Source organism: Anastrepha ludens, chromosome 5 (assembly GCF_028408465.1).
Source record: "Anastrepha ludens isolate Willacy chromosome 5, idAnaLude1.1, whole genome shotgun sequence".
In the NCBI taxonomy this organism is placed as follows: Eukaryota; Metazoa; Arthropoda; class Insecta; order Diptera; family Tephritidae; genus Anastrepha; species Anastrepha ludens.
In genome coordinates, this window is record NC_071501.1 from 40,267,882 (window position 1) to 40,294,541 (window position 26,660).

Consider the following 26,660-nt stretch of genomic DNA (forward strand, 5'->3'; position numbering starts at 1 on the left):
TTACTTTTATCCAATTCAAAGTAAAAAATGTGTAAAAATAATAAAAAATTAAAAATCAATTTACTTTTGCTCGATATGACCACCTTGTGCATTGACTATGGCCTTGAGACGGCCCAGGAACGAATTGTAAGCTGCTCGAATGTGGCCCACTCGCGGACAATGGTTTTTTTCAGCGCCTCGAGACTGGTGAATCTTTTAGTTCGGACCTTGCCGTCCAAAATATCCCAAAGACAACAATCCATCGGATTCGCGTCTGTTCAATTCGAGAGCCATTGTGAGGACGTTATGAAGTTCGGAACGTTGTCTTTTGGCCATTCTTGGTTCACTCGAGCTTTGTGAGACGCTGACGAGTCCTGTTGAAACGTCCATGGTCTGCCACCGAAATGTTTGTCTACCTACGGCTTCAAAGCAACCTCCACAATACTTTCCCGATAATATTTCGCATTTGCCTTTACGTCAGGCTCGATGAAAACGATTGCATCTGCGGTTGCAGCGGCCCAAACCATTACCTGGGGCGGGTGCTGCCTCCTGGTGGCCAATCGATGACCCAAATTCTCGTATGAACGGTCAGTCAAATAAACCCTATTGTTTTGGGAGTTTACGAATTGCTCAATTTGAAAAATTTTCTCGGTAGAAAGCACAATGTTCGGAAATGGACCGCTTTCGGCCAAGCCAAGAAACTCTTTCGTTCTCTCAAGTCTGATTTGTTGCTGCTTTGGTATCAGATAATGCGCCTTTTGGATCTTATAAGGCTTGACTTTGACAGTATGCGGCGGATGCTACGATCAAATATTTTCAGTTCTTTCGCCATTTGATTGGCACTTTTTGAACCATTTCACGTGAAGTTGGAGTCTTTTGATGACCACCTCCATGACGTAATGGTGCAACAAACAAAAGCTTTATTTACTTTAAGATGCTCGAGCTCATGAACAATTTCGCGTTTACTCTCGGCAAAATGCTTCCGCGCGGTTGTAAACAATACTCTGGACTGTCATTTAGCCAACTTACAGACGGGCATCAGCTGCGCGAGCGGTCTGAATTTGGTTACCGTTCGAGTGCCGGACCCTGTATATTTTAAATCTTGACCGTCGGCTAGTAACACTCATGTCCGTGGATGGGTTGGTTGGGTAAAGTGGTGATTCTTCCAGAATCCAACTAGGGCTTCCGCACTATTTTGTTGCCACATCCTCATTACTTGTTTACCAGTTATTTACAGCATGACTATATCCAGTCTGTGCGGCTCAGGAACCTTATCAGCTTGTTGGCATCTAAGCCAGACAACTATTCAAGACTCTCGAACAGCGGTTTGTCCAGGGATAACATTCTGTCCTTCCATAGGGCAGAGCATTCATAGAGGAAATGGAAGAGTGTATCCTTTTTCTCCGGTTGTTTACAACTGTGACAGTATGTATTGTGGGGGATACCCATTTTGGCTGCATGTTCTCCGATAGACCAAAAGCCAGTTATGACTGCCGTTAGTTTCCAGGCGTCCCGTCGTTTCATTGTTATTCCGTGGAAAGAAAGGAATCAATTTATGCTTCCACAAACGAGTACTAGTGGATTTTCCGGCTGGGTGTATGTGCAATACACCCGTTTATATACGTATAAGTTGCTTGTAAAATTCATCAGTAAGTAAGCACCGATAAGATTAGACAGACAAAGGATGATTTGCCCTTAACTAAATTGATAACAAATAATAAATAACAACACACTATGGGACTTTGGAACTATGGTGGCCAAAGGCTTAAAATTACAGTTTGTACATAAATTAGAGTATTAGCTTAAAGAATATTTCAGTATAGATATATGTATGTATTCATGTAAAATGTGTTTCAAAAGACACGCCTAGATATTGTTTTAAAATAAAAAATTGTAAAAAATTATATTCTTCCAGGTTCACTATATTATTCAAAATATGGCTACTAAGAATTACCTATATGTGAAAAATTACATCATTTAAATGTCCACCATGAGCACTTCTACAGTTGAAATTCGTCAAACAGTCGATTCATGAATGCCAAATTGTTGAGAACGTCGAGATATGAATGTTAAAGGTTGTTCAGCAACACTATGCCCTACATCAGCAATATTTTCAACAGAACGTCTAGTTTTTGGTCTGCTAGCCTTTTTTCTATCCTCAACAGAACCAGTTTCTTGAAATGTTTTCATACTTGCCTTTTATATTTTGCTCTCAATAATGGAAAAATAATAATAAAAATGGCTTATTGGCTTTCAAAATATTCTCCATAGAAGTCAATACGCTTCTAATTCGCTTGAATCAATTTTCAAAAACTTATGCTACCCAGAAGTGAATACCTAAAAAAAGGGCAGTTTAAAGGCTTTCACGGTTCATTTAGGCGTTGGAAAACGTTGGCATTGCATTTAATTTTGTGCCGCCTTGTATAAACCTAGGCATGAAAAGAATGAACAAAATTATGATAATTCTCGTTTTTAGAACAACAACATTTTATTTCTGCGCAGGATATCTAAAACCCGAAGCGTGTAAAAACTATGAGTTTTTACTTTGCCAATCTAAATTTATTGTGGTTGGATTATTTTTTACCACCAGCTGCATTTTTATATTTTTTCTTTTTAAATTTTTTGTGCACAACTCTGTAAATAAATCAATATGCATTTACAAGCTAGCTTTGTTTGATTTATGTACATTTAAGTTAATCCGAATGCCTTTTCATACATGTGTATGTGTGTAATATGGTATGTGGCCGACGTAGTCGAATGGATTAGTGCGTGATTACCAAATTACACAGGTTCGAAACCCTGGACTGAAACACCAAATAATAGAAAAAGTTTTTTCTAATAGCGGTTGCTCCCAGGCAATGGCAAACCTCCGAGTGTATTTCTGCAATGAAAAAAACAAACTCCTCATAAAAAACCATATGGCGTTCGAAGACGGTGTAACATTGTAGGGCCATACGCCTCTTTATGAAACAATATCAAGACGCACATGACAATTAATAGGTGGAGCTCGGTAGATCACCCAATAAAAAAGGGTGTAAAGGCCAATCAACTAAACGTTTTTACTCTTTTTCATGTTGGATAAATGCTGAGAAAATATAATTTGAATTTATAAAAGCTATGAAATTATATTGTCTATACTAATATTATAAAGAGGAAAACTTTGTTTGTTTGTTTGTAACGAATAGGCTCAAAAACTACTGGACCGATTTTAAAAATTCTTTCACCATTCGAAAACTACATTACCCAAGAGTAACATGGATTACATTTTATTTTGGAAAAAAATAGGGTTCCGTAAGATATTTGGATTTTTCGGACACAAACTGAAAAAAATCTTATATATAAAATAAAGTCAACTTTTTGTGTGTGTTCGCTAACCGGCCGTGTCTGCACCGAATTAAACCAAACTTACACACATTGTTAAGAAGGTATTGAAGATGGTTTCCGTATAGTTTGGATACCTATTGGATAGGGCTCGAGATATAGGTCAAAACGTGGACCCGGGTAACCTTCGGATGTGTATGTACAATATGGGTATCAAATGGAAGCTGTTGGTGAATGCTTTAGTTCAGAGTATTTTTCATGCCGCTCCGTGACTAGGGTCTCGAGATAGAGACCAAAACGTGGACCCTAGAATGTGTTTGTACAATATGGATATCAAATTGAAGCTGTTGGTGAATGCTTTAGTACAGAGTATTTTTCATGCCGCTCCGTAACTGGGGTCTCGAGATATAGGTCAAAACGTGGACCCGGGTAACCTTTGGTTGTGTATGTACAATATGGATATCAAATGAAAGCTGTTGATAAGTGCTTTAATACGGGTGACTAGGGTCTCGAACTAGTGACTAGGGTCTCGAGATAGAGACCAAAACGTGGAGCCTAGAATGTGTTTGTACAATATGGACATCAAATTGAAGCTGTTGGTGAATGCCTTAGTACAGAGTATTTTTCATGCCGCTACGTGACTGGGGTCTCGAGATATAGGTCAAAACGTGGACCCGGGTAACCTTTGGTTGTGTATGTACAATATGGGTATCAAATGAAAGCTGTTGATAAGTGCTTTAATACGGGGTAATTTTCATAACTATTGATGACTAGGGTCTCGAAATATATGCCAAAACGTGGACCCGCCGTGTCTTTGCACCGAATTAAACCAAACTTATGCACATTGTTAAGTAAGTATTGAAAATGGGTTTCGTAAAGTTTGGTTGTAATTCGGAGCAGTGGCAACGGGTACAGCGTTCTTTTGAGCCAGCCATAATGTCGCTTACTTTTTTAACGCTTGGGGCGGAACTGAACTGTCAAATTGACAGTGTGAGTTACAATGTGTCAATATTTCTTTCTGATTTGGATGCCATAAGGAAAAAACGTAAGTGCAACATGTAAAAATTGTTTGTGAATTTTTTTGGAGTGGATTTTGGAACAGTGAATAATTTCTTACGAAATTTGAGAATTTAATGTGAAATCCAAATGAAATTATGTGTTCGTGGAAAAAACAATTTTTTTCGTTTTTTTTTTTTGAAAAATATAAATGGATAATGGTTAAAAAAGCTCCAATGCTTAATAAAATATATAAATTGAAACGAAAAATTCATGGATGATCAGGAAAAAAGACGAATATTATTCATATGCGTTGATTTGAAATTTAAAAACAATCTTCTTTTTTCCTGATTTTCAATTTATATTTTATATTTACTCAAAAACTAATAGAAAAACAAAAAATATTGTTTATGCCAAAGCGCTTGAATAAAGAATAAAGAAATAAATAATATGAAAACCATATATTTTCTGTTCTAAACCATATCTTTTCTATTTTAGGGTGCCCAGCGAAGGGGGCCGGGTTTGCTAGTATATACATATACTAGTCTTTTCATTTTATTTAAAATTAACCAAACACAAAAATAAAATCCATTTGGAAACTTTTCTATGTACAGGATCTTTTTAATATGGATTTAAAATAGGTCATCGTCAAAACGATGGAAGATGACGTTCCAGAAGTAAGATGGAGATGCAATTTTTGAATGAAACTTCTTAGGCGTCGATGGACGAGCAAGAATGGAGAGTAAAATTTCAAAGGCCAAGCAACGTTTTGGGGATTTTCGTTCCCGAACAGAGAAAAAAAGAAGTTACCAGGGATTTCCCGACCAAGGGCTGCCGCCCCAGTAAACTAGCCATGTCTAGTGAACAGTAACACGAAAACAGTTCGTTTTTACGTTAATGCCTCAATAGACATATTTTGCAGGAATTTATATTCAAATATGAGAGAAAAATAAATATTAAAAAAGTAGGGGAGAATGGGGAGTTTGAGACATAGGGAGTTGTGAGACATTGTTACCTTTCGGCATTATTCATTTGTTTACATTCGATTTTAAGTGTCAACAAGTGTTCTCAATGCGATCTCACTTTTCAGCTAGCATTGGTCATATTTACACGCATTCGACGCGTCTCTCCAGTTACTGTGTTTTGGAATGTCTCGGTAAGTTTTTTTCATCATTTGTTTTGCGATACATTCGATCAGTTGTTGAAGCAAATTGCAAATGTTAATATATACAAGTTATTAATTGCCCTATTAGCTTTGAATTTACACATTCACTTGGGCATGAACGTTCGATGTGTTTATGACTACGCGGCCATTTATAAAAAAAACGATTTGGGGAGTTGTAAGACAACAAATGTGGGGAGTTGTGAGACACCGTTTTTTTCGACGTTTTAACGCATCTTTCATAAGTACCTCGCAATATTCATGCATTGTTTGTACATATATCATGAAATTTTTGGTTAAATTTGAGTTTTTATTGTTTTCCCGCTTTTAAAGTTAAGCAGAAAAAACTCCATTCATTGCAATGTATGCGATCGAGCTGTGCACCTAAAGTGTGCCAATTTACGAACTGGTTATTATACATGTTCTCACCGCGAATCATCAGATTGATGGCATTGCATTTTTTATACACTTTTTTATAACAATTGTCTTTTCTTTTTTATTTTTCATCTTAATAAAGAACTAAAAACTAAAATAAGTCATTTTTATTGATTTAAACCATGGTGTCTCACAACTCCCCACATTTTTGTATTTCGTATTATATTTTATATTATTATATACAATTTTAATTTTAAGGAAAATTGTAGTTTTGTTAAATAGGCCATACCAATAACTTCCAGTATTCATTGACTAAAGATTCCATCGTTGACATATGCAGATATTAAGTCTCACAACTCCCCATTCTCCCTTAAATATTAAAGTTAGCGCAATGGTGATACTTTGCTTTTTTTTAATTTTTGCTCATTTATGTATTTTATGCTTGTTTTTATTGTATGTAGGTTAGGTTAGCCAGGTTGCTTGTCTAAAACAAGACACTCTGTGACCCTGAGGCCCATTGTGATATCAGCATTTGATTTCCATCCCCTAAGTTGCTTAAACCACTTTGATCTTTTTAATAAGGTAACTAGTCCCTCCAGTGAGACATTTTGCAAATTTCCCAAGACTTCAAAGAAACAATCGCCAAAATATTGGGCACGGCTTCTTTGAATTGCAGGACATTCACAGAGGAGGTGTTGCACTGACTCAATTTCTTCTTCATCTCCACAACTCCTGCAGAAGTAATTTTGAGGTACACTCATTCTCTTGGCTAGGGTGCTGATAGTGTAGTGACCCGTTATAACACCTCTGAAGACGCTGGTAGTTGATCTGTTGAATCTGAGCAGACATTTTTTTCCTTTTAAAATTCAATTTTGGCCAGAGCACTTTGGAGACCCTGCAGTTAGTAGTCAAAGACCACCTTCTATTGGTTTCCGCGATTACGCTCAAGTCAACTGCAGTGCACAGTTTGTTTAGAGGAATGCTTATATTCTCTGCCCGTCGCTGAAGGTCAACCTCAGAGCCTTTTCTTGCACATTATCCGCTTTTTCATTTCCCTCCACCCCAGAGTGGCCGGCGACCCAGCAGGGTGTTGTGTTGTTGGATAAGCGAGAGCGACCTCCTTATTTTATGCATATTTCTATATGTATTTGTTGGTTACGATGGTGTGAAAACTGCGAAATTCCCAGTTTTGGTTTTAAAAAAGTACGCCATTAATGTTTTCTAGTGTGGCATCACGACTAAAGTTATAAAAAATACACATTTTGTGCGCTTTATAGGTGCGATGGCATCCCAGAGAAAATAATCCAATAATCCATCATATCCTCAAGTAACCAGGTGCTCTATAAGTTAGAGCACCAGTTCGGTTTTTATTTGCGTAATAAATTTGTACGATTTGTAAACATTGTTGGTATGCGTCTTAATCGATGAAACTTTGTCAAACTTATCTAAAAACCGAGAAGTAGCATAATAAAAAATGCCTATTTGGTATTACAAAGCTAGGACACCCCTATTGAAAACTCGGTCCCATGTAAAATGATACATATATATATAAGTAATATGTTAATATGATTATTGGCTATAAAAAGCAATAAATGTGATAGGGAAACGAAAAAATGTTATTGCAATAATCGATCATAATCCTATGTACTTACATACATACATATATTACTCGAACTTCAATTCATTTGGCTGATTAAGGTGATATATGTATTCTTGTATTAATCATTATTATTCTCAATAGATTTATGAACTAGATTTTGTTAGCTTCCCGATTGCATGATTTAGTATTTGTGTGAATATTTACATATGCTTCTACAAATGCACATATATTTTTTTGTAATCGCCCCTTATACTGCACCAAATTGAATGACGCCATTTTGAAGGTCAGCCACACCGCTGGAAGTACCATCTGTCTAAATTTGTCGAGACGTATAGGCCGAGAATACTTTGCAAGGCTTGGTGGCACTAGACCAATAACAATATTTTGTACATTTGATTGTCAAAGAAAAATATTGACAATGTAGAAAACAAAGAATGAATTCGCGAAAGAATTTATTCTGGGCTGATAGCCACATGGCAATATGTCAAAGAAAAAATTTTCAATTACAAAACAACTACTAAGCACAGATTGACTAACAGCAGTTTGCTGTAAAATATAAAATAAAAATATAAAAAATCCTAGCTAGGGAATGTCAACTGATTACCACCTTGATCAAAAAGTTCCCGGATTATATTCAGAAAATGCAAAATACATTTTTATTCCTTAAAAGTGATATTTTCGCCTTTACTTATCATCAACTGCAACGGACTTATGCCAGCATTTGATCTAGCATTTGAAACATTTCTGGAACTCTATTTTTGGTATAGCCATCAGAGCCGTCTTCGATTTTTCCATTACTTCCTTTTGGCAGTTAAAACGCGTTTTCCGTAGTGGTTTTTTGATCCGATCAAACAGAAAAAAATCGCAGGCAGCCATATCAGGTAAATTCGATGATTGTTGGATGCTATTCGTTTCGTTCTTGGCAAAAAATGAACGGATAACGGTCTCACCGTACGACGGTGCCTTATCATGGTACAAAATCCACGAGATATTTTCCCACAAATCCTTTCCTTTCTGGTGAATTTCTTCTCCTAACGCCCAAATAACATTCCTTATTAACTGTCTGACTTTCTGCCAAAAATTCGTGACAATCCATAAAAACCGTGAGCATCGCTTTCTTTTTTGACTGAAAACGACGTGGATTTTTTGGTCCTGGTTCATTCGGAGCTTTTCACTCACTCGCCTGATCTCTAGATTGCGTGCGGTACTCATAAACCCACGTCTCGTCTCTAGTAATGCTGCGTTTGAGGAATGTAGGGTCGGATTCAGCCTTGGAAAAATGTCCTTGGCGATATCAACGCGGATGTAGCTTTCGCAAGGCGAAGACTCGCACATCTAGCTGATGTGACTATAAAGCCGCTGAGGAACAAAAATCATGAGTGAAGCCTCCAATTATAGACTCACGATCAAGCCCAATAGATAACATTAGAGTTCGCACCCAATATCCATAGCTTTAAATTAGGCTAGATATGAAAATGCTTAATATGATTAATATATCTGTAGTAATCCATTCGGAATTCAGAAAGGACGCAGGTTCGAATCTCGGTGAAAGACCAAGATGAAGGTTTTTTTCTAATAGCGGTCGCCCCTCGGCAAGCGATGGCAAACCTCCGAGTGTATTTCTGCCATGAAAAAGGTTAAAACTGTAGGTCCCTCCATTTGTGGAACAACATCAAGCCACAAATAGGAGGAGGAGCTCGGCCAAACACCCAAAAACGGGTGTACGCGCCAATTATATAATTGGAAGTAGATATTAATGAAACAGTAAAGAATACAATACAGCAAAGAATACATCTTTTTATTCTTTGCTGTTCCATTAATATCTACTTCCAATTATCACTACAATTTTTCACATCCGCCAAGGCGGTACTTTGATGTAATCATTTCGCTCTGCACACAATATGGTTACAACTTGATTTACTTTAAATAAGAAGCAAAACAAGTGAAATAAAAATTTGATAAGTGAGGCGGAGTATTTGCTCAAACATAAGAATGTTATAAAGGGTGGTTAAGTTTTAAGGGCCGGTGTTGATTTTTAATAAAATACAATTTTTTTAGGAAATTATTGTCATTTCTCTTTATTATAATAATAATGCAAATAGTTCCTTATCTAAAGGGTGGGTAAGTTCCAGGGCCGGTGTTGATTTTGAATAAAATACAATGTTTTTAGGAAATTATTGTCATTTCTCTTTATTATGATAATATTGGTACGGCTCAATTACGTATGGAACAAAATATTGGCCAAATGTCCGCCGGGGTCTCGGCGGCATACCGCCATCCGATGGTCCAAATTTTCGAATTGTTGCCGGCTTATCGACGTACACCTTTTCTCCAAAGAAAGAAGTCCAACAGTGTCGTTGACGTTCGGGTGTGGTTCACATTCAACATCGGCCCTTGAAATTTAACCACCCTTTACATATTCGATTTGCAGATTTTTTAATTTAATTTTTGTAGATATTGAAAAAATATGTATAAAAACATATGAAAAAAATTATAAACCGTAATAAATAGCATGTACTGTTATTTACCTTTTTCGAAAATTCCAAATCTTAACGGATTAAGATAAAGGCTTTGAATCGAGTTGTCTAATTGATTTATTTCCAGACTTATTAAACTTGATCTGGAGAGTTGATTATGTCGACAACTTTTTGATAAGAATGTGAAGCGATATAACAGTCATACATTAATATTATTTAACCAACTTATTTTAATTTAATGAGCTTTTATTGTAAAGAACAAAGAAAGCGAGAACAAAGAAGTTAAGAACAAAGAAATAGTAATTACCAAGGCAGGGAATTATGTGCCCTAAAAAGTAAGAAATGCATACATATGTGCGTATGCATGTGCCTAACAATTGCACCGAAAATTTAAAAATTGCTGTCTACGAGTATATGCGCAGAACACTAACAATAAGACAAATATTTATGGAGGTGCTATGTAATAACACTTGCAGAAGTGGGCAGCAGTGACTATGCCGGTTTTTCAATACAGCGGCTGTCCAAATGTCTTTTTGACTTCCTAAATGTTGATCTACCAGCAGTTTCGTAGTATGATTTACTGCTTTGTTGCAGACTTTGCAAAAACGAATACTTTCAACTTGAACACGTCCTGATGGTATTTTTTTTTTATTTTTTGATAAAACAATATACGAATTTATAGATACATATATTTACTTAGAGCGAGTTTTCTCCGAATTTAGAGGCTTATTTCCTTGACTCACACATTGGATATACATGACAGCCATTAGGAAAGCGTGCAAAGGATTGCAGGAATAGGTGTAACCGGCGGTATTAGCACAACTCCAATAGCGGTAATAATAGAAAGAATTCTCAACTGACATTCAAACAAATTAGTAGTAAGAGACTCATCAAAAAGATTTGCTCTAAGACCGAAGATGTCATGACAATTCTCACAGAGGTCAAATTTGGCAAAAAGCCTAGCGTCATTATAGAGCAAAATGGATGACAGAAAGGTCTAAAATCCACATACCATTCATGCAATTTCTTTACAGATGGATACCATTAATGGTGGAATCTTGATGTTAGATCTCCAATAGTCTTTCAGACTTCCTAATTAGTAGTAGTAGTATATTTGAAGCTGAAATCTATGCCGCAACAAGAGCAGCTGAATTACTAATCGAACAAACATTTTCACTGGTAGCCAAGCGGCTATTAAACTAATTATGGCTCCTTGGACTAACTCGAAATGTGTTCAACATTGAATATCCAAAATGGATAAACTCTACGGAAATGGGCAGGTTGCTATTTACTGCAAAATTTTGGTTGGAGTACTGACGGGAGACTGTCTCACCCCACATCACGCAGGCAAATTGGATTAGTCCATAGCGATGCGTGCAACAAAGCGAACGCTAGGGACTCGACAAATGTGCCTCAGATCAACATATTTTTCTTCCTTGAAGGATATTGCTGACCAAAGGCTGAACGGCCTCAAGAATTACATAAAATAATAATTCGACTCCAAACACATAGCACTAGTAACACAATGGACCCTAGAGGTCTAGTCTAGTCTTTTTACAGATCAGCTAGCACTACCTAACCTAATCTTATCTATGTAGAGTGCTATTCAAAATCCAATACTTTTTATGTTGACCGAAGGATGTCATCAATGCGAATTCATAAAATGTCTCAGCAGTATCAACAAAAATTAAGTATCCGTAAAACTATAAACATCAAAAATTAGGTACATAGTTCGAGCTTTTATTCAACGTAGGCTAGGTTAGATTATGGTGGTAGTCGGTCCGTACTTAGACCTTACAGGACCGTTTTGATATCACTGTGCGACACGGGACCCTCATATGTATATTTTCATTCGTGAAACCATTTTGTGATTCTTATGAAGCGCAGGATTGGTCCCATATCCACGCCGGACGGTTCCGAAAGAGAATTAAAAAGTATCTACTTAGAAAACCTGCTCTGATTTAGCTAAGGCTGTACAATTGCAAAAGAAGCGCTCAACTATTCCTTCCTCTCCCTCATCACTTCTTTTGTCTTTTGCTTATTTATTTGCGGTAGTAGTCTAGTTGTTACCTATTAGACTCTTGGATAATGTTGTTTTTAATAATTAGTTTGCTCTTTGTGGCCTTTAAGTAGTACCTTTCCTGAATAGCTCATCGGCTTTACAATTTCCCTCAATATCCCAGGAAACCAAATAAGGCTGACCATGAATACGACACTAATATCATTTAGGGCTGCCCGGAATTCCTGTGCAATCTTTGATCTTAGTATAGACGCATTCATTGATTTAATGACCGCCTAGCTATCTGAGAATATATATAATATATAAGTATTTATTGTAGTTTATGTTACGGCAGGCGAATTTAGATACATACATACGATCTTAAAGACCGACAATTTTCATAATTTCAATAATATTAACGCGCTGTTCTATCGTGTAAAAATATATGTACATATGTCTACTTGACAAATGTCAAAGGTGAAATAAAAAAAACATACAGTCTATGAATTATTCAGTACTGACATCTAGGCGTATCATGTACGATACACACCAGTGATTTCTTGGAAAAAAAAATTTTTTCTAAACTGATTTTATTTGTACGAAACTAGATTTTTGGGGGTATTTTGAAGTATGTCCAGCTTACGTAAATCTTAATTTTTTTCCTAAATATTTTGACAACACCCTTAAAATACCTATCATGCATTTTCTAATTTGGGCAGAAAAACTCTAGTTTTTTTTAGCGTGTCACCGTAATGCGCATATGTTAATACTATATAAAAAGTGGCGCAAAAATAATCAATTAGGTTTTTGCAAAAATTACAAATCTTCCGGTAAGGTGTTTAATTTTGCGCCACCTTGTATTGTAAGTGATAGTGCAATTTTGTCCACACTAATACCATACTGTCTCGTATATTTACTTTATGGCAACGTTAACAGGTGCATTTAGTTACTCAATCATTCTTGCAGGAAAAATAAATAAAAATGTAAATAGCTATGATGTGCAGTCTCACCGACGATAGCTATTAATGTAAATTTAAATGTGTACAGCATAGCAAATGCAACATGTGCAAATTAATTGACCGCATTCTATAATTCACACCTTGTGGGTTAACCAAACGTTTAAGTGCTTTAGTTTATTAAATAAAGGCAATAATTATTTTCCATTTGTTATTATATTACATATTTTCATTTTCTCATTGTCATTACAGACAAGTAATTTTCTGTTTGTGCTCCTGCCGCCACTTTTGATATATTTGTTCAAGGAGTATGGACGGTTCGTAACTCCCGGTATACACGTGCTCTGGGTGCTCCTTATAGTAGTGGGTTTAAGTTCCATGTACTTCCATGCGACGCTCAGTTTAATAGGCCAATTACTCGACGAATTGGCGATTTTATGGGTATTTATGGCCGCCTATTCATTGTTCTTCCCAAAAAAGTATTATCCAAAGGTCTTCCGTAATGACCGGTAAGTCGACTCAAAGTAATATATACATACCTGCATAATATCGTACCACTTCCAGTTATTAATACAAACAAATTAGCTGTTCATTAGTCACGTAGTTTAAAATATATTACAAGTGCATATGCACATATGTATGTACATATTTTGATTCTTATAGGAAATTATTCAGCACGTTCATGTTTCTTTCGTCAATTTTCGCGACGGTGATGTCCATTTGGAAGCCAATAGTAAACGCATTTGTACTGATGGGTATGGGCGTGCCAACAATGCTAATGATGTATCGAGAGTTACAAAGGTACGCATTTTTTTTCAATTTTTTACATAAGTAAAGTGAAAGATATTTGAAATATTTAAAATTTTAGAGACAAATTATAGGGGGTTTTCCCAGATAACCCCTAATTTTACAAACTACTTTATCCTGTCCATCATCGCATTTTGTTCTCTCAAGCATTTATTTAAGTCTCAAGCCGACATACCACTTTGATCAAAAAGTTCCCGGAATATATTCAGAAAATTCAAAATACAAATTTATCCCTCAACAGTGATATTATTGCCTTCAAAGTATACCAGCTTTTGAACTAGCTCTCAAACATTTCTGGAACTCTATTTTCGGTATAGCCATCAGAGCCGTCTTCGATTTTTCCATTACTTCCTTTTGGCAGTTAAAACGCGTTTTCCGTAGTGGTTTTTTGATCCGATCAAACAGAAAAAAATCGCAGGCAGCTATATCAGGTAAATTCGATGATTGTTGGATGCTATTCGTTTCGTCCTTGGCAAAAAATTCTCGGATAATGGTTTCACCGTGCGACGGTGTCTTATCATGGTGCAAAATCCACGAGATATTTACCCACAAATCCTTTCCTTTCTGGTGAATTTCTTCTCAAAACGCCCAAATAATATTCCTTATTAACTGTCTGACCTTCTGCCAAAAATTTCTGATGTACAATACCTTGTAATCCATAAAAACCGTGAGCATCGCTTTCTTTTTTGACTGAAAACGACGTGGATTTTTTGGTCTTGGTTCATTCGGAGTTCTCCACTCACTCACCTAATGGATGGATTGCGTGTCGTACTCATAAGCCCACGTTTTGTCTCCAGTAAAGATGCGTTTGATGAATGTAGGGCCGGATTCAGCCTTGGAAAGGAAATCTTGTATTTTGCGATATCAACGCGGCGCCTTTTTTATGAAATTCAGGTCCTTTGGGACCAAGTTTGTAGCAGCACGGCGCAAACCCAAAACATTAACTACAATGTCCTGAACGGATTCATAAAGCAAAGTTTCAAACTTTGTACAATTTGAATCAAAATTTAAAACTTTTTACTTGGAACTTTTAGAAAAATTTCAAGTATACAGTTTTATAGTCCATTGAAATTTGGTGCATAAAATGAAATTTTCAACTAGCTCAAAAAATGCGTTTATTTTTCATAATGACGGTATTGTGTGTTTTCATATATTATATATTTAAAAAAAATTCGAGCAAGTGTTAAATGGCGAAATTGCACAAACTGCTAGCAAAAATTATTATTATCCTTCCTCATCAAAATCAAGGGCATGCACAAAATGATAAAGCTTCAAATGTACTATCATTGGGATTTGCCATCATTGTTGCCCTTTTACTGATGACTTCTTTATAAAAGATCTTATGCAATCTGTGTTGCAATTCTAAACTCCCTTTAAATTCTTTTAAAGCGGTAGTCCTGCCTTATAGACAAAAACTTAGAAAACTTACTCTTAATGAAATAGTATAAAAATGAAATCGATTTTAATGAAGTTTTAAATAAAAATTAATTAATTTTGAATTTGAAACAGAAAAAATAATAACTTTACATACTGGAGCGTGGTTCTTTTCTCTTTTCATATTCGCCTTATTTTGTGTTCGCAGCACCTAAGTATTCCGCGCATAGTAAAAAGTCATTGAACATTAGTTAAAGTATTTATTTTGTCAGTGTTCTGATCGTACGAGTATATATGTACGTACACATACACGTTTTCTGCACATACAAAGGCAAAACTGTTACGCGTGCATTGGAAGCTCTGTAAACTTTGTGCACCACTGCTTTAGTTACATATGTACATACATGTAAATATGTCAATTATGAGAACCCTTGAACAATTTCTTCTTATGCACATATTGCATGTCAAGATACTTAGTATGAAAGCTGATAAGCAACGTTTTCGCTGTTACATTTCAAATTACCTCGTTGATAAGTGTTCACTCACCATCCCGGAATGATAATTACGATTACGGTATGTTTTTATATAAATAAGTACATTTACGTTTGTGAACACATATCGGGACATGCATTAGAAATGCATTGCAAAGAATTGCTGCAAATTTGTGTACTGTTTTTTATAAACGGAAATGTTAATTAACAAAGTGATTTTTTGCTTTGATTTGATCAAAAACAAACCAGTTGAAATGTATTCGTAATCTGAAATTTAATATCTTTCTTTTAAGTATACTAGCTAATATTCGTGGCTTCACTTGCTTATATAAAATTAAATACGTTAAGGGGTTAAGGGTAGTCAGAATTTTCAAAAAAGAATGGTTTTTTTTGCATTTTCTTAAAGTATAATATCTTAAAAATATTGCGTGAAAATTTGAAGTTAATCTGCCAATTCTTTTCGAGTTATTCGACAATTAACAAACGGCGCTCGGGCGCTCCGGAGCGTTCGTTTTTTTTTTTCTCGAAAATCTCAAAAATATTTCCTGAGGCCGCCATATTGTTAATTTTGAAAGAAAAAGCTTCGATCAGGCACAATATTATCTATTAATAAAACTAATTTCCCTTGTCCAATTGATTTTAGATGAACCTCCAAGGGCTTGTGGTGACCACCGCAAGGGACTTCTGGAGAAACGGCCTCCACACAAACAGCGATAACTTTTACAATTATTAATTTACCAACAATACAAAAAAAAAAATTAGGTTAGTAGCAACGCAGAGAGGGCCCTTACGCAAAACTTATTGGACAACATAGTACATTTCGATATTCAAACATTGAAGCTGAAGTTATTAGAGTAGCTGATTTGTTTTTCTTTTTTTTTGTGATTTTACATTTAAGGCAAATAAGGCAAATTAAATAAAAAAAAGGTGAAAAATAACATTTGCATCTCAATAATTAATTGTTAATCCTTTTGTTATAAATAATTATAAATTCCATCACACTGCTCCTTCGTGATGGATTTCCAAAGCAACTTGATTTTCCACCATAAGTCTATTTTGGCATTTTAGAGAGTTCCCGCTTCACAATCCTCCATAAATTCTCAATAGAATTGAGATCTGGGCTCTGGGAGTTCTATTCCAGCATGCGTGATATGATACGTTTGTAACTGTGATTAAAATTTGTTGAATTTTTTTTTAATTTTGTAAAAAGTTTAAAGCTTTAAGATGTTTGGTGCTTGCGGGAGTATGAACTGTATTTTGATAAAGAAAATTAAAAAATAATATTGAGAACATAGGTGTACATTATACCGTGCCATCTTACAAGGAAAACAGAAATGTTAGCCATGCATCCGTGAGTGTGAAGTATTTTAGCAAAATAATTAAAAAAAAAATTTGCCGAACGAAGGAGCAACTTTACTTTGCATTTTTCGTCATATCTTCAGTATTTATGGCCGATTCTTAGAGTATATCATACGATGTTTTTGTCTTGACTAACAACTAAGTTGACTAACAACACAAATTTAACAAACCTTGCATATATTGTCTAGCGCAAGAACAGGCTACACGCTTCCAAATAAAAGATAAGCAAAATGACGGTGCGCAACACAAATAAAAAGTGAAATAAGGGACGAACAATGAAGCATTTTAAGTGCACCACCCTGTGTTACAAAAGATCTTTTGTGCGCCAAGTTCGTTAATCATGTTATCATCCGACTTTGTGAGTTACCGTGAAGTACCGATATTATGGCCCTTATTATGAGCAACATTCGATCTTCGACTGTAGTCGAAAGTGCTGATCGAACGAATTTTCATTTGGTATTATGGTGCTCATTCGTTGAAGAATAGGACTATTGTGAATTTCGATCGCTCGACGCATTTACAATAGATAATTTTTCTCAGCTGATACAGCAAATCAAAATAAAAGAAAAACCGATTGTGTTGAAATTCTTTGCTAACAACATTTTTAAAAGTTAAAAAAAGTATTTTTTGTGAAAATGAGTACAACGGAGTTGTGGTTCGACGATTCATCGGACGATAAATGATTAGTGAACTAGCTAGAAGTAGAAAACAGTTGAGGGGCGCATCCAACTCCCTAGAAATGGCTTCCACTGAGTAAGTTTAGAATTTTCAAAATGTGTTGACGTACTTAATATTACAGAAATTTCCTTACAGATTTTTAAAGAACTTTAGATTATCTAAAGAGGCGTTTATGAACCTACTGTCCAGTACAGAAAACCAGTTGCAGCAGTGCACCTGAGCCAAATCCATTCCAAATATGTTAAAGCTAGCCACAGTTCTGCGATTTTGTGCTCAGGGATCGTACCAATTGAGTATTGGTAATGAAGGTATGCTAGGATTTGCTCAACCCGCTGTGTACGATGATGCTGAAGATATAGAAGTGGAGTCAAATAACGGAGAAGTAGAAAACATAAGAAATTAAATTTTGAGAATATTATACAAAAATCTAAAAAGTATTAAATAGAAACCTTTACGCCACAGTTTCTGTTTTATTTTTGTTATAAATTTTCTTTATTCAATTATTCGTCATTCGAAAAAAATATGTATTTCAGTTCCTCTACGTATTTCAGCCCATACCTACCAAGGGAAAATAAAAATGTATTTCTATAAACATCACAAAAAAAAACCATTATTAACCTTAATCCATTTTGCTGCCGTTCTCAATGGTGGTCCCAAGCAATTCAGCTCCGTTCTAAATTCCTCCCATTTTTTTGCTGCTTAAACTTTGGTGCAAATCCCTTTTGCGAATTGTGGATTCGCCTTTCTAATTGTTGTTTGGTACTCACGACTTTCGACCTGCATAAAATTAACAAAATTAGTATATATTTATTATTTGGTTACTATAAAACCATAAATAATCGCAAACAACTTACACTTTAACAAGTTTTCCCACAATACGCTACACGATCGAAAGCAAAATTGCATTCGACTCTAAATTCGGTAAACAACGAAAATTTCGATAGAGTTGCACCGCTCATAATACCAAATTGACATTCGATTTTCGATCTTCGACAACCAGCGAATATCGAAGATCGAATGTAACTCATAATAGGGGCCTATGACTTCAAGATAAATATCGAGCAAGCCATTCGTAAGATAGAGCGGGAATTACCAAGGTCTTGGAAAACTGGGCTCGAATTGTCACATCCGTTAACGTATCGGCAATCGTACAACAATCAATTACGTGATAAGTCACAAACAAATTTTCTGTGTTTTTTATGTATAATTGTGACTTTTATTAGTATTAATTAAATTAGTCAACTTTTGCAAGCGCATAAAATCAATTTATTAACGAATGACATTTCGTAAAAAGCGTAAAATTTGAGAAATGCAGTACGTGAACGTATGGCTTAATCCGAAATATAAGATTTTAGTAACGAGTTGTACGTTAACGGATGTGAATATTCGAGCCCTGGGCTAACAGGATGAGCTACTGAAATCCTGGTTCGTCAATAAAGGGCATGTTTGTTCTAATACATTTAATAATTCTATAATATTCAGAAAACAATTGATTTTTGTTAACTTTTTTTTTTTTGAATTGTTAAAAAGAAACCGCTATACTACAATACCATTCTTTACAAGACCTTCGAATTAGGCAGAGTACATAGATCTTCTCTCTTCCAGAGAGTTCTTAAGATCTTGCTAGCAGTATATATGTATGTACTGCTAAATATTATAGTATGTGCGCTTATGCGCGTATTGTGCATATTTCTTTCATACCATTCATGAGTTGTCTACATACATATCTGCATATAAATATTGCGCATCTTTCATATTTAATTAACCATATAAACTAACTGAAGCGTCGCGACCTTGCGTACGAAAGTTGCCAATATTGAATGCAATTAATTGACCCTAATTTAATTTATTTCTGCCCCTCAATTCAATCAATGCGAAAATCGGTGCAAACTTTTATAGTAAACATATGTACATACATATACAGTGTTGCGAATATTATGAACTCAATGCAAATTTTTTCTGTATTTTTATTATAACAAAAAATTATGCTGAACTCTTTTACAGGAGCAATTATTAAATAATATACAATAATTTTAAAAACAACATCTAAGTATATCATTTATTTTTCAGTTTATATAAAAATCATTCACTGCTTATGTAAGAAAGCCTGCGAATAATTATATACTCAGATTAATATTTGCGTATTATTTAGTAGACAGACCCTTGTCTTCGATCTCGGCGAGTGATCGACGTGGAACATTTCGAACGAGTTCTTTAAAGTGTCAGCCGAAATTTCTTTCTAAGCGTTGATGATCCTTTGCTTAAGTGCAGCGACATTTTCAACGGATCGTAAATATTTCTCGTCAGGATCATAAGCTTTCTATTGGGATTCAAGTCTGAGCTTAAGGCTAGTCATGATAAAACTGGAATACTTAAGTACTTTAGAAACTTTTTTGTAGAGATTGTCGTATGAAGAGGGGTGGTTTCCTACAGGGATAAGAATTATAAAGCTTCGGACAGCGTTATGAATGGTAGAAGATATTCAAGTAGTGCATCTTGCTAAGCCAGCGCTTCCATTCTGTCACAGAAAAAGAGCAATTTCCGGCCTGTAATAATTTTTGAATGCTGTTCAAACCATCGCAGATCTTCTTACTAGGGCTCGTTTTGATAGTATTCCCCTCTCTTTCCATAATCTGCGCCAGTAGCAACGATATCCACCTGCCGCTTCAAAATTCAAAGAATTGAAATGGTTCCTCTTTGAACGAATTCTTTCTTTCTGATTTAAGTTTTGTCTCAATTTGTATTTGTTTTACAGCTTGCTTAGAAATACTTTTATGTTATTATATAGGGTGATCAGATTGGAGATACTTTTTCCAATAGGGTTTTTTTTGACAGATCACGCGTGACTACTGTCAAGCTAAATACATAATTTTTTTAGTATTCAGGAAGTATTTAGTATTTAGGAATCATTGGTGAATATTTCATCAAAGACGAGGCTGGCGCCAATGTAACAGTGAAGAGCGAACACTATCACGCTATGATAAACAACTTTTTGGTGCCGAAAATTGAAGTCCGAAGAGATGTTAGATGAGTGGGTTTGATGGGGCATGTGAATAGATGGTTAGTGCCGTGCGGAATGCCTACATATGCGGGTAATATGTTTAGTAGTCGGGGTCGATTCTGGATAGGTAGGAGTTTAACCTGCTACAGTATCCAGAACGTACTTGTGCCAAGGTTATGCGAGACTCTGGGGGAAGATGGAGCTCTTCGTCTGCAATGGGTGGTGGTTGGACTCCGATGACGGCATTCGGGGGTCAGGAGCTTAAGAAGGTGGTAATGATCTTCCGATGAATGTCGTTGATTGTCTGTCTGTACGCTGTCTGATCCAGTAGCTGTCGGTCTGTTTTGTCCTGGATCTCGCCCGCGTAATTAAGGAAGTGCCTCCTGACATGCCCGGGAGGTGGCTTAGGCTCAAGCAGGTGCCTGCAAGGGTGAGACCTGCGGTAACACCGTAGCAGGAACTGATTGTTGAGCAGTAAAGTGGGGGCATCAGAAGACACCCTGTCGCAGTCCTAATGACAGTGTTTTGACAAGTCTGTAGCTTCGTCCACTGCGAATCACTGGTTGCAGGCGACCAGACATAGTTTAAAACCGGCCGGCCTAATGCCTTAAATGTCGATAGCAACATTTCTTTGTCTTTGCCCTAAGAGCTGCCACCAAGCGATTTAAGGACCTTGTTGCGATTTTGGACTTTAGTGGAAATAGCGGTTGTATACGCTAAGAAAGAGAGCAAACCCCAAAATTTTGGGGTTGTTAACAATCGGAATTTGTGTGCCATTGACGTTTACCTTAAGTTGGACCTTATTTGGACTGTTATTTGTGGGGTATATAAAGTCTAAATACTTTGTGGATAAACCAGCTTCGATTGAGGCATTAGAAGCCAACATTACTAAAGACATTATTCATGAGATACCGACCGAAGTCCTCCAGCGAGTCATTCAAAATTAGTGTTTACGGATGACCGAATTACGGCGCAGTTGGGGTCAACATTTGAGAGGGATTATCTTTAAGAAATTAAATTCATAAAATGGTTCTATACGAAAATAATAAAGATTGTCCAATCAATTTGAATTTTCGTTGCTTTATTTCAATTTAAAATCCGCTACTTCTTTGGCTCCGAAACGAGTTCATGTACAGAAATCGGCCAAAAATGTGTTCGCATCAATTTTTTGAAATGCCAGAAGAATTTTGTTTGTGGAGTACTTGTAAACTTGTAAAACAATAAATTCTGAATATTATTGTAACCTTTAAGATCAGCTGAATGAAAATATTCGTGAAAAAATACCTAGTTTGCAAAAGAAAAAAATTATTTTTCATCAGGATTATGCACCGAGTCACAAGAGTATTTTAACAATGGCTATAATCCATGAATTCAAGTTCGAATTGTTGGAGCATCCATCGTATTCACCAAATTTGGCCCCTACTGACTTCCTTTTATTTTCAAACCTAAAAAAATGTATGCGTCGAAAACGTTTTTCATCAAATTATGAAGTCATAACAGCTGTGGAAGCGTATTTTGCAATCTTTCCAGATTCTCACTTCAGGGATGGAGTTCATAAATTGGAATCTCGTTGGAAGTGTATTGAAGTTCAAGGAGACTATACTGAATAATAAAGTTTATTTCAAACCATAAAATTGTCTTTTTCTTATCGAACCGCAAAACAGCAACAACCTAATATCTATTTAGCTGTCAGTGAAAATCGTTGCCGCAACGTAGCTATTGCAACGGACATATTAGTTACCAACCTCAAAATGTATAAATTCTGAAAAAAATTGATTGTCGTAATTATTTCATGGCTCTATTACATACATTTCCTTTTTCTTGAGAATTACATTTTCATCTAATTACTAATGCCCATGCACAAAATTTTCAAAATATGAGAGAATATAATAATAATTCAATTCTTTTTTTTTTGTATTTATTTTAGAGTACGAGATCAGCGCGTCTATCGATTGGGCTTGCGTTGTACCACTGTTTGGCTAGTGGCCGTGTTCTGTTGGATCAACGACCGAATGTTCTGCGATGCATGGTCAGCAATTAATTTTCCGTATCTGCATGGCTTTTGGCATGTTTTCATTTTCATCGCCGCCTATACGGTTCTAGTTTTGTATGCGTACTTTTATGTTGAAACCGAGTTGCCACAGCGACAGCCTATGCTGAAGTACTGGCCCAAAAATGATTTTGAATTTGGCATACCATTTATATGCATACGAAATCCGGGCATGACCATCAAGAGTGCCATCTAAAATATTTTATATATATATATATATATACATGCATGCTTAGCTGCACCGGTAGATATGATGTAAAGAGCCACATAGAAAAAGACAAAGTAGTATTTCAAATTTACAACATTTTTATTAGCAAACAGAGTAGTGATGCGAGTACATACTCATATGTATGTGTGTATATGAGAAAATAGCTTATAAGTAGTACCTGTTATGTTAGTGGAAGAGGAGGAAAATGCGGAAATGCATGTTTATGTGCATTAAGGAGATTTAAATATATATTTTATTATTATTAATTTCATAAAATATGTGATGCCAAATTTAATTCCTTTCGGCTATTTGCCCTGACTTTTTATACATAAGTTTTGGAGAAAAACAATGAAATTTTGGAAATTAAGATGGTTGTTGTTGGTATAAGTTGTTGTATGGTATAAGCAGTCGCTAAAAGTTGTCGTAGAAAGTCTCGTAAGTTATACGCTTTCAGTTTTATTAAGTTAGTCAAAACCTTTATGCTAAAATATAGGAAATAATTTTTTTTTTTTAATTATTAGCTCTCACTTTGGAAAAATATTAATTTTACAAGCTTCAGGCTCAAGTCGGAACCTCTAAGTCTTATCTGATTGGCTTAATATTAGTTAGGGGAAAAAGAAATCCATTATTTTTTCGGTAGATATCTCCTAAAGTATCATTCAAACAATTAGAAATGTATGTTCGTTGTCAAGGTGGCATTTCACACTAAAAAAAAATTATTTGCTGTTTTTATTTATTGCAATCAGTTGCGAATTACATGGTGTTAAAAATGGAAGTCAACAAAAAGAAAATTCGGTACATTTTACAGTTTTTGATGAAGGCGAAAATGCATGTCAGGCCGCTGGAATTTTCAATGGTGTTTATGGTGCCGATACTGTAACACCTAATTACGTGCAGTTTGCGTTACGTCGATTCCGTTAAAGCATTTTTGATGTTAAAGGAAATGTCGAAAATGTCAGTAAAATCACAGAAATAATCGAAGTTGATCGGCATGGTAGTGGTCGTAACAAAGCCCAGGAGCTAAATATTGACCATAAAACAATTTTAAACCATATGCGCAAAAATTTTACGTAAAAATAATGGATTTCGTTTTTCCAATCTAATATTTCATATTTGGTAGTTTTTTGGGTAACCTGTTATTTCTAGAGGGTGCCGCTAACAATTCAGAAAAATTCCAAAAATAGCGGTCACCCTAATATACACGTACGCTGTACGGCAGAGTTTCTCCTCCATTTGTAGCCCGCTAAAGTTATTAGCTTTATTAAGTATGTGATTGCATAGGGGCTTTGGGTTGGAGGATGATGACCAAACTGAGGCTACTTGCATAGCATTGCCCGCTTCAAGCTGCTGATAAAATTCACCAGGTCTGCAATGTTTGTGTCTGCGGACGAATCGCCGAATCAGGGCGTGTAACTAGACCATATCCCAAGCCTTTGCAGATGACATTCTCAGTAACTAAAGTTCGACAAGCCTTTAATCATTCCAGAAAACAATTTTATTCCCACGTCACATACGAGCCGATCATTCAGATATAATAAATGATTTGTTTTTATATATCGGGCTTCGATAAGGTCGGTCAAACTTACACTGCTAAGCAAATTTTTTAGACAGTTCTATAAGGACTTAGACGTGAAAAACTAAAAACAATTGTGCAAATTTATTCCCAAAATCAGTATTCATTAAAACACCCGAATTAAGTTTGACGAAGAGGTTCATTCATAGGTCGCATTAGGAGTGATGCTAATTCACAAATGGCTCAACAAGATGAGAATAGAGGCGGACGAACCGTTAATTGTGGGCGCTATAGGCAAATGATGTGCGACTGTTATAATCAGCTGTTAGCTACTTTTAATCTAATCTAAACAACTGTTTTATTGTACAATAGCTATTCAGAATCTTTTTGTCACGATTAATATTTCTCTGGAAAATTTTATATGTACTTAGATATACAAAAAAAAAAAACATTTTAAATAATTCAAATAAGTACAGAATGTGAAATAGCGCTGCAAGGATTGAAAAAAATATTATGAATTAGCACTAAAGTAAATATTATATTTATTATAAAATCCGAATTGAATGAAATGAAAGAACATTTTTTAATTAGTAATAAAATAAAATCAAATATCAGAACTGAAACAACTGAAGTATATAGAAATAAAGTAAAATATTTATACTCTTCTTTTCTACATTTACATAAAATGTGAATGGGCATACCAAAATTACTAGGTAAGGAAGTACAAGAATTTAAAAGAATTAGACCAAAGAATTGTAAGAATTATTAATGAATCGTAATGTATAACTAATTTATTAAGAGTTAATTTATTCACATAACAGATAAGCAGCTACAAGTAAAAAAAAACAATTAAGAATTGTTGGATAAAAAAAAACACACCAATAAAATGGCCATTATAATATAAAACACGAAAACTTTGCTCACGTTGCTTTTCAAGCGTAAACTTCTCTTTATAAACATATATGGATAATTCAAATTGGTATAATATACTACTATATAAAACATACGCATATGTGTATGTATGTATATACAGTACTGTACAAAATATCGACGATGAAAAACGTTTGCTGGAAGAACGTCATAACTTAAAAAACCCAAAATTCAATAAAAACAGCTTTAAAGTTTTTAATTCGCTTATATTTACTAATTCCTCCATAAGTAAAAGTTGATCCAAGTAAAAATTCATCTTATGAGATGTTATCAGGTATAGTCATGCAATTTTTACGCAGCACGCACACTTATTTAAATTTTTTTTTTTTTTAGATTTGAGCACTCTTGCAGCAAATGGTTTTACAAAAAAAATGTATATGCTAATATATGCCTTTGTGTATGGGGTATTCTATATAAAAGAGGGAACGACATACATTTTAAGATTGCATTTCTTTCCTTTTTTTGTACTTGATGATTTCTTTTTAATACTGCATGGTAAAATTTATAAATAACTGTATTACAAAGGTTACAAAACAATTTTAATCAACAATTTCCATATGTGTTTTACCTGTCTCACGAGCCACAATTTCAATTTAATATTTGTATTTGTTTATTTTTTATATTTGTTTTCTTTTTCTATAAAGGTTATATCAGATTAATTTTTAACCCTAGAATGGTAAACACATTTTTTATCCCTTTAACCCTCCGTTGGAAAGCTTTTTTAAATCCTTCGTCCTGTTCGAGGAACCTTTTCGAAAGGTTATCTGTAAATCGATAAAAAAAGCTACCTGGAAATTCAAGTCCTTAGGTATAATTCATGCCCAAAGTCGAAAAAGTCTGGCCAGACCCGGGTGCTCAACGGAGGGCTAATGGTACACATCGCCTGTGAGGCGACCTTTATAAAAACGCATTGTTTCACCTTTATAAAAACAAAGATTTCAAATTTTATGAACACTTTGTTATTTCTATTTCGCACAGCACTGTATGGGCATACATACGGCCTAGAGTGATCAGTCATGCTACACAATAACAATTTTGCCTTGGTTTTTCTATATGTACATGCATTTTTCTGCTTCGGTTTCATTAAAAAAGTAAAATAAAATTAAAGTCGATTGTGAAACACTTTTAATCTAAGAACAACACTAACACCAATACATAATATACACAATACACATAGAAAAATATATATGTATATGTACATACATACATGAATTACATTGTATTTTTTAAGTAAATTCTAATTAAATGACGCAATATAAATATAAATATAAATTTTCAACTCTAATATTTACTTTTACTTACTTATTTATTTTTTAAGTCGATCACCAAAAAAAATTTCTTAAGAGGTGAGCCCTCTCTATTAGATGTAGAAGTTTTTGACATT

At 35.1% G+C, this 26,660-nt stretch overlaps 1 protein-coding gene across 2 annotated transcripts in view; it reads left to right on the plus strand.

Moving 5' to 3' along the window:
• Positions 1-25,962, plus strand: part of LOC128865135 (alkaline ceramidase) — a 44,614-nt gene extending 18,652 nt beyond the window's left edge. For both annotated transcript variants that reach the window (XM_054105149.1, XM_054105150.1), the window contains 3 exons: positions 13,118-13,374; positions 13,529-13,666; positions 22,503-25,962. In XM_054105149.1, the coding sequence (XP_053961124.1) occupies positions 13,118-13,374; positions 13,529-13,666; positions 22,503-22,821 (714 nt within the window). In that variant the 3' untranslated portion in view covers positions 22,822-25,962. The remainder of the gene's footprint in view (positions 1-13,117; positions 13,375-13,528; positions 13,667-22,502) is intronic.
• The last annotated feature ends 698 nt before the right edge of the window (positions 25,963-26,660 follow it).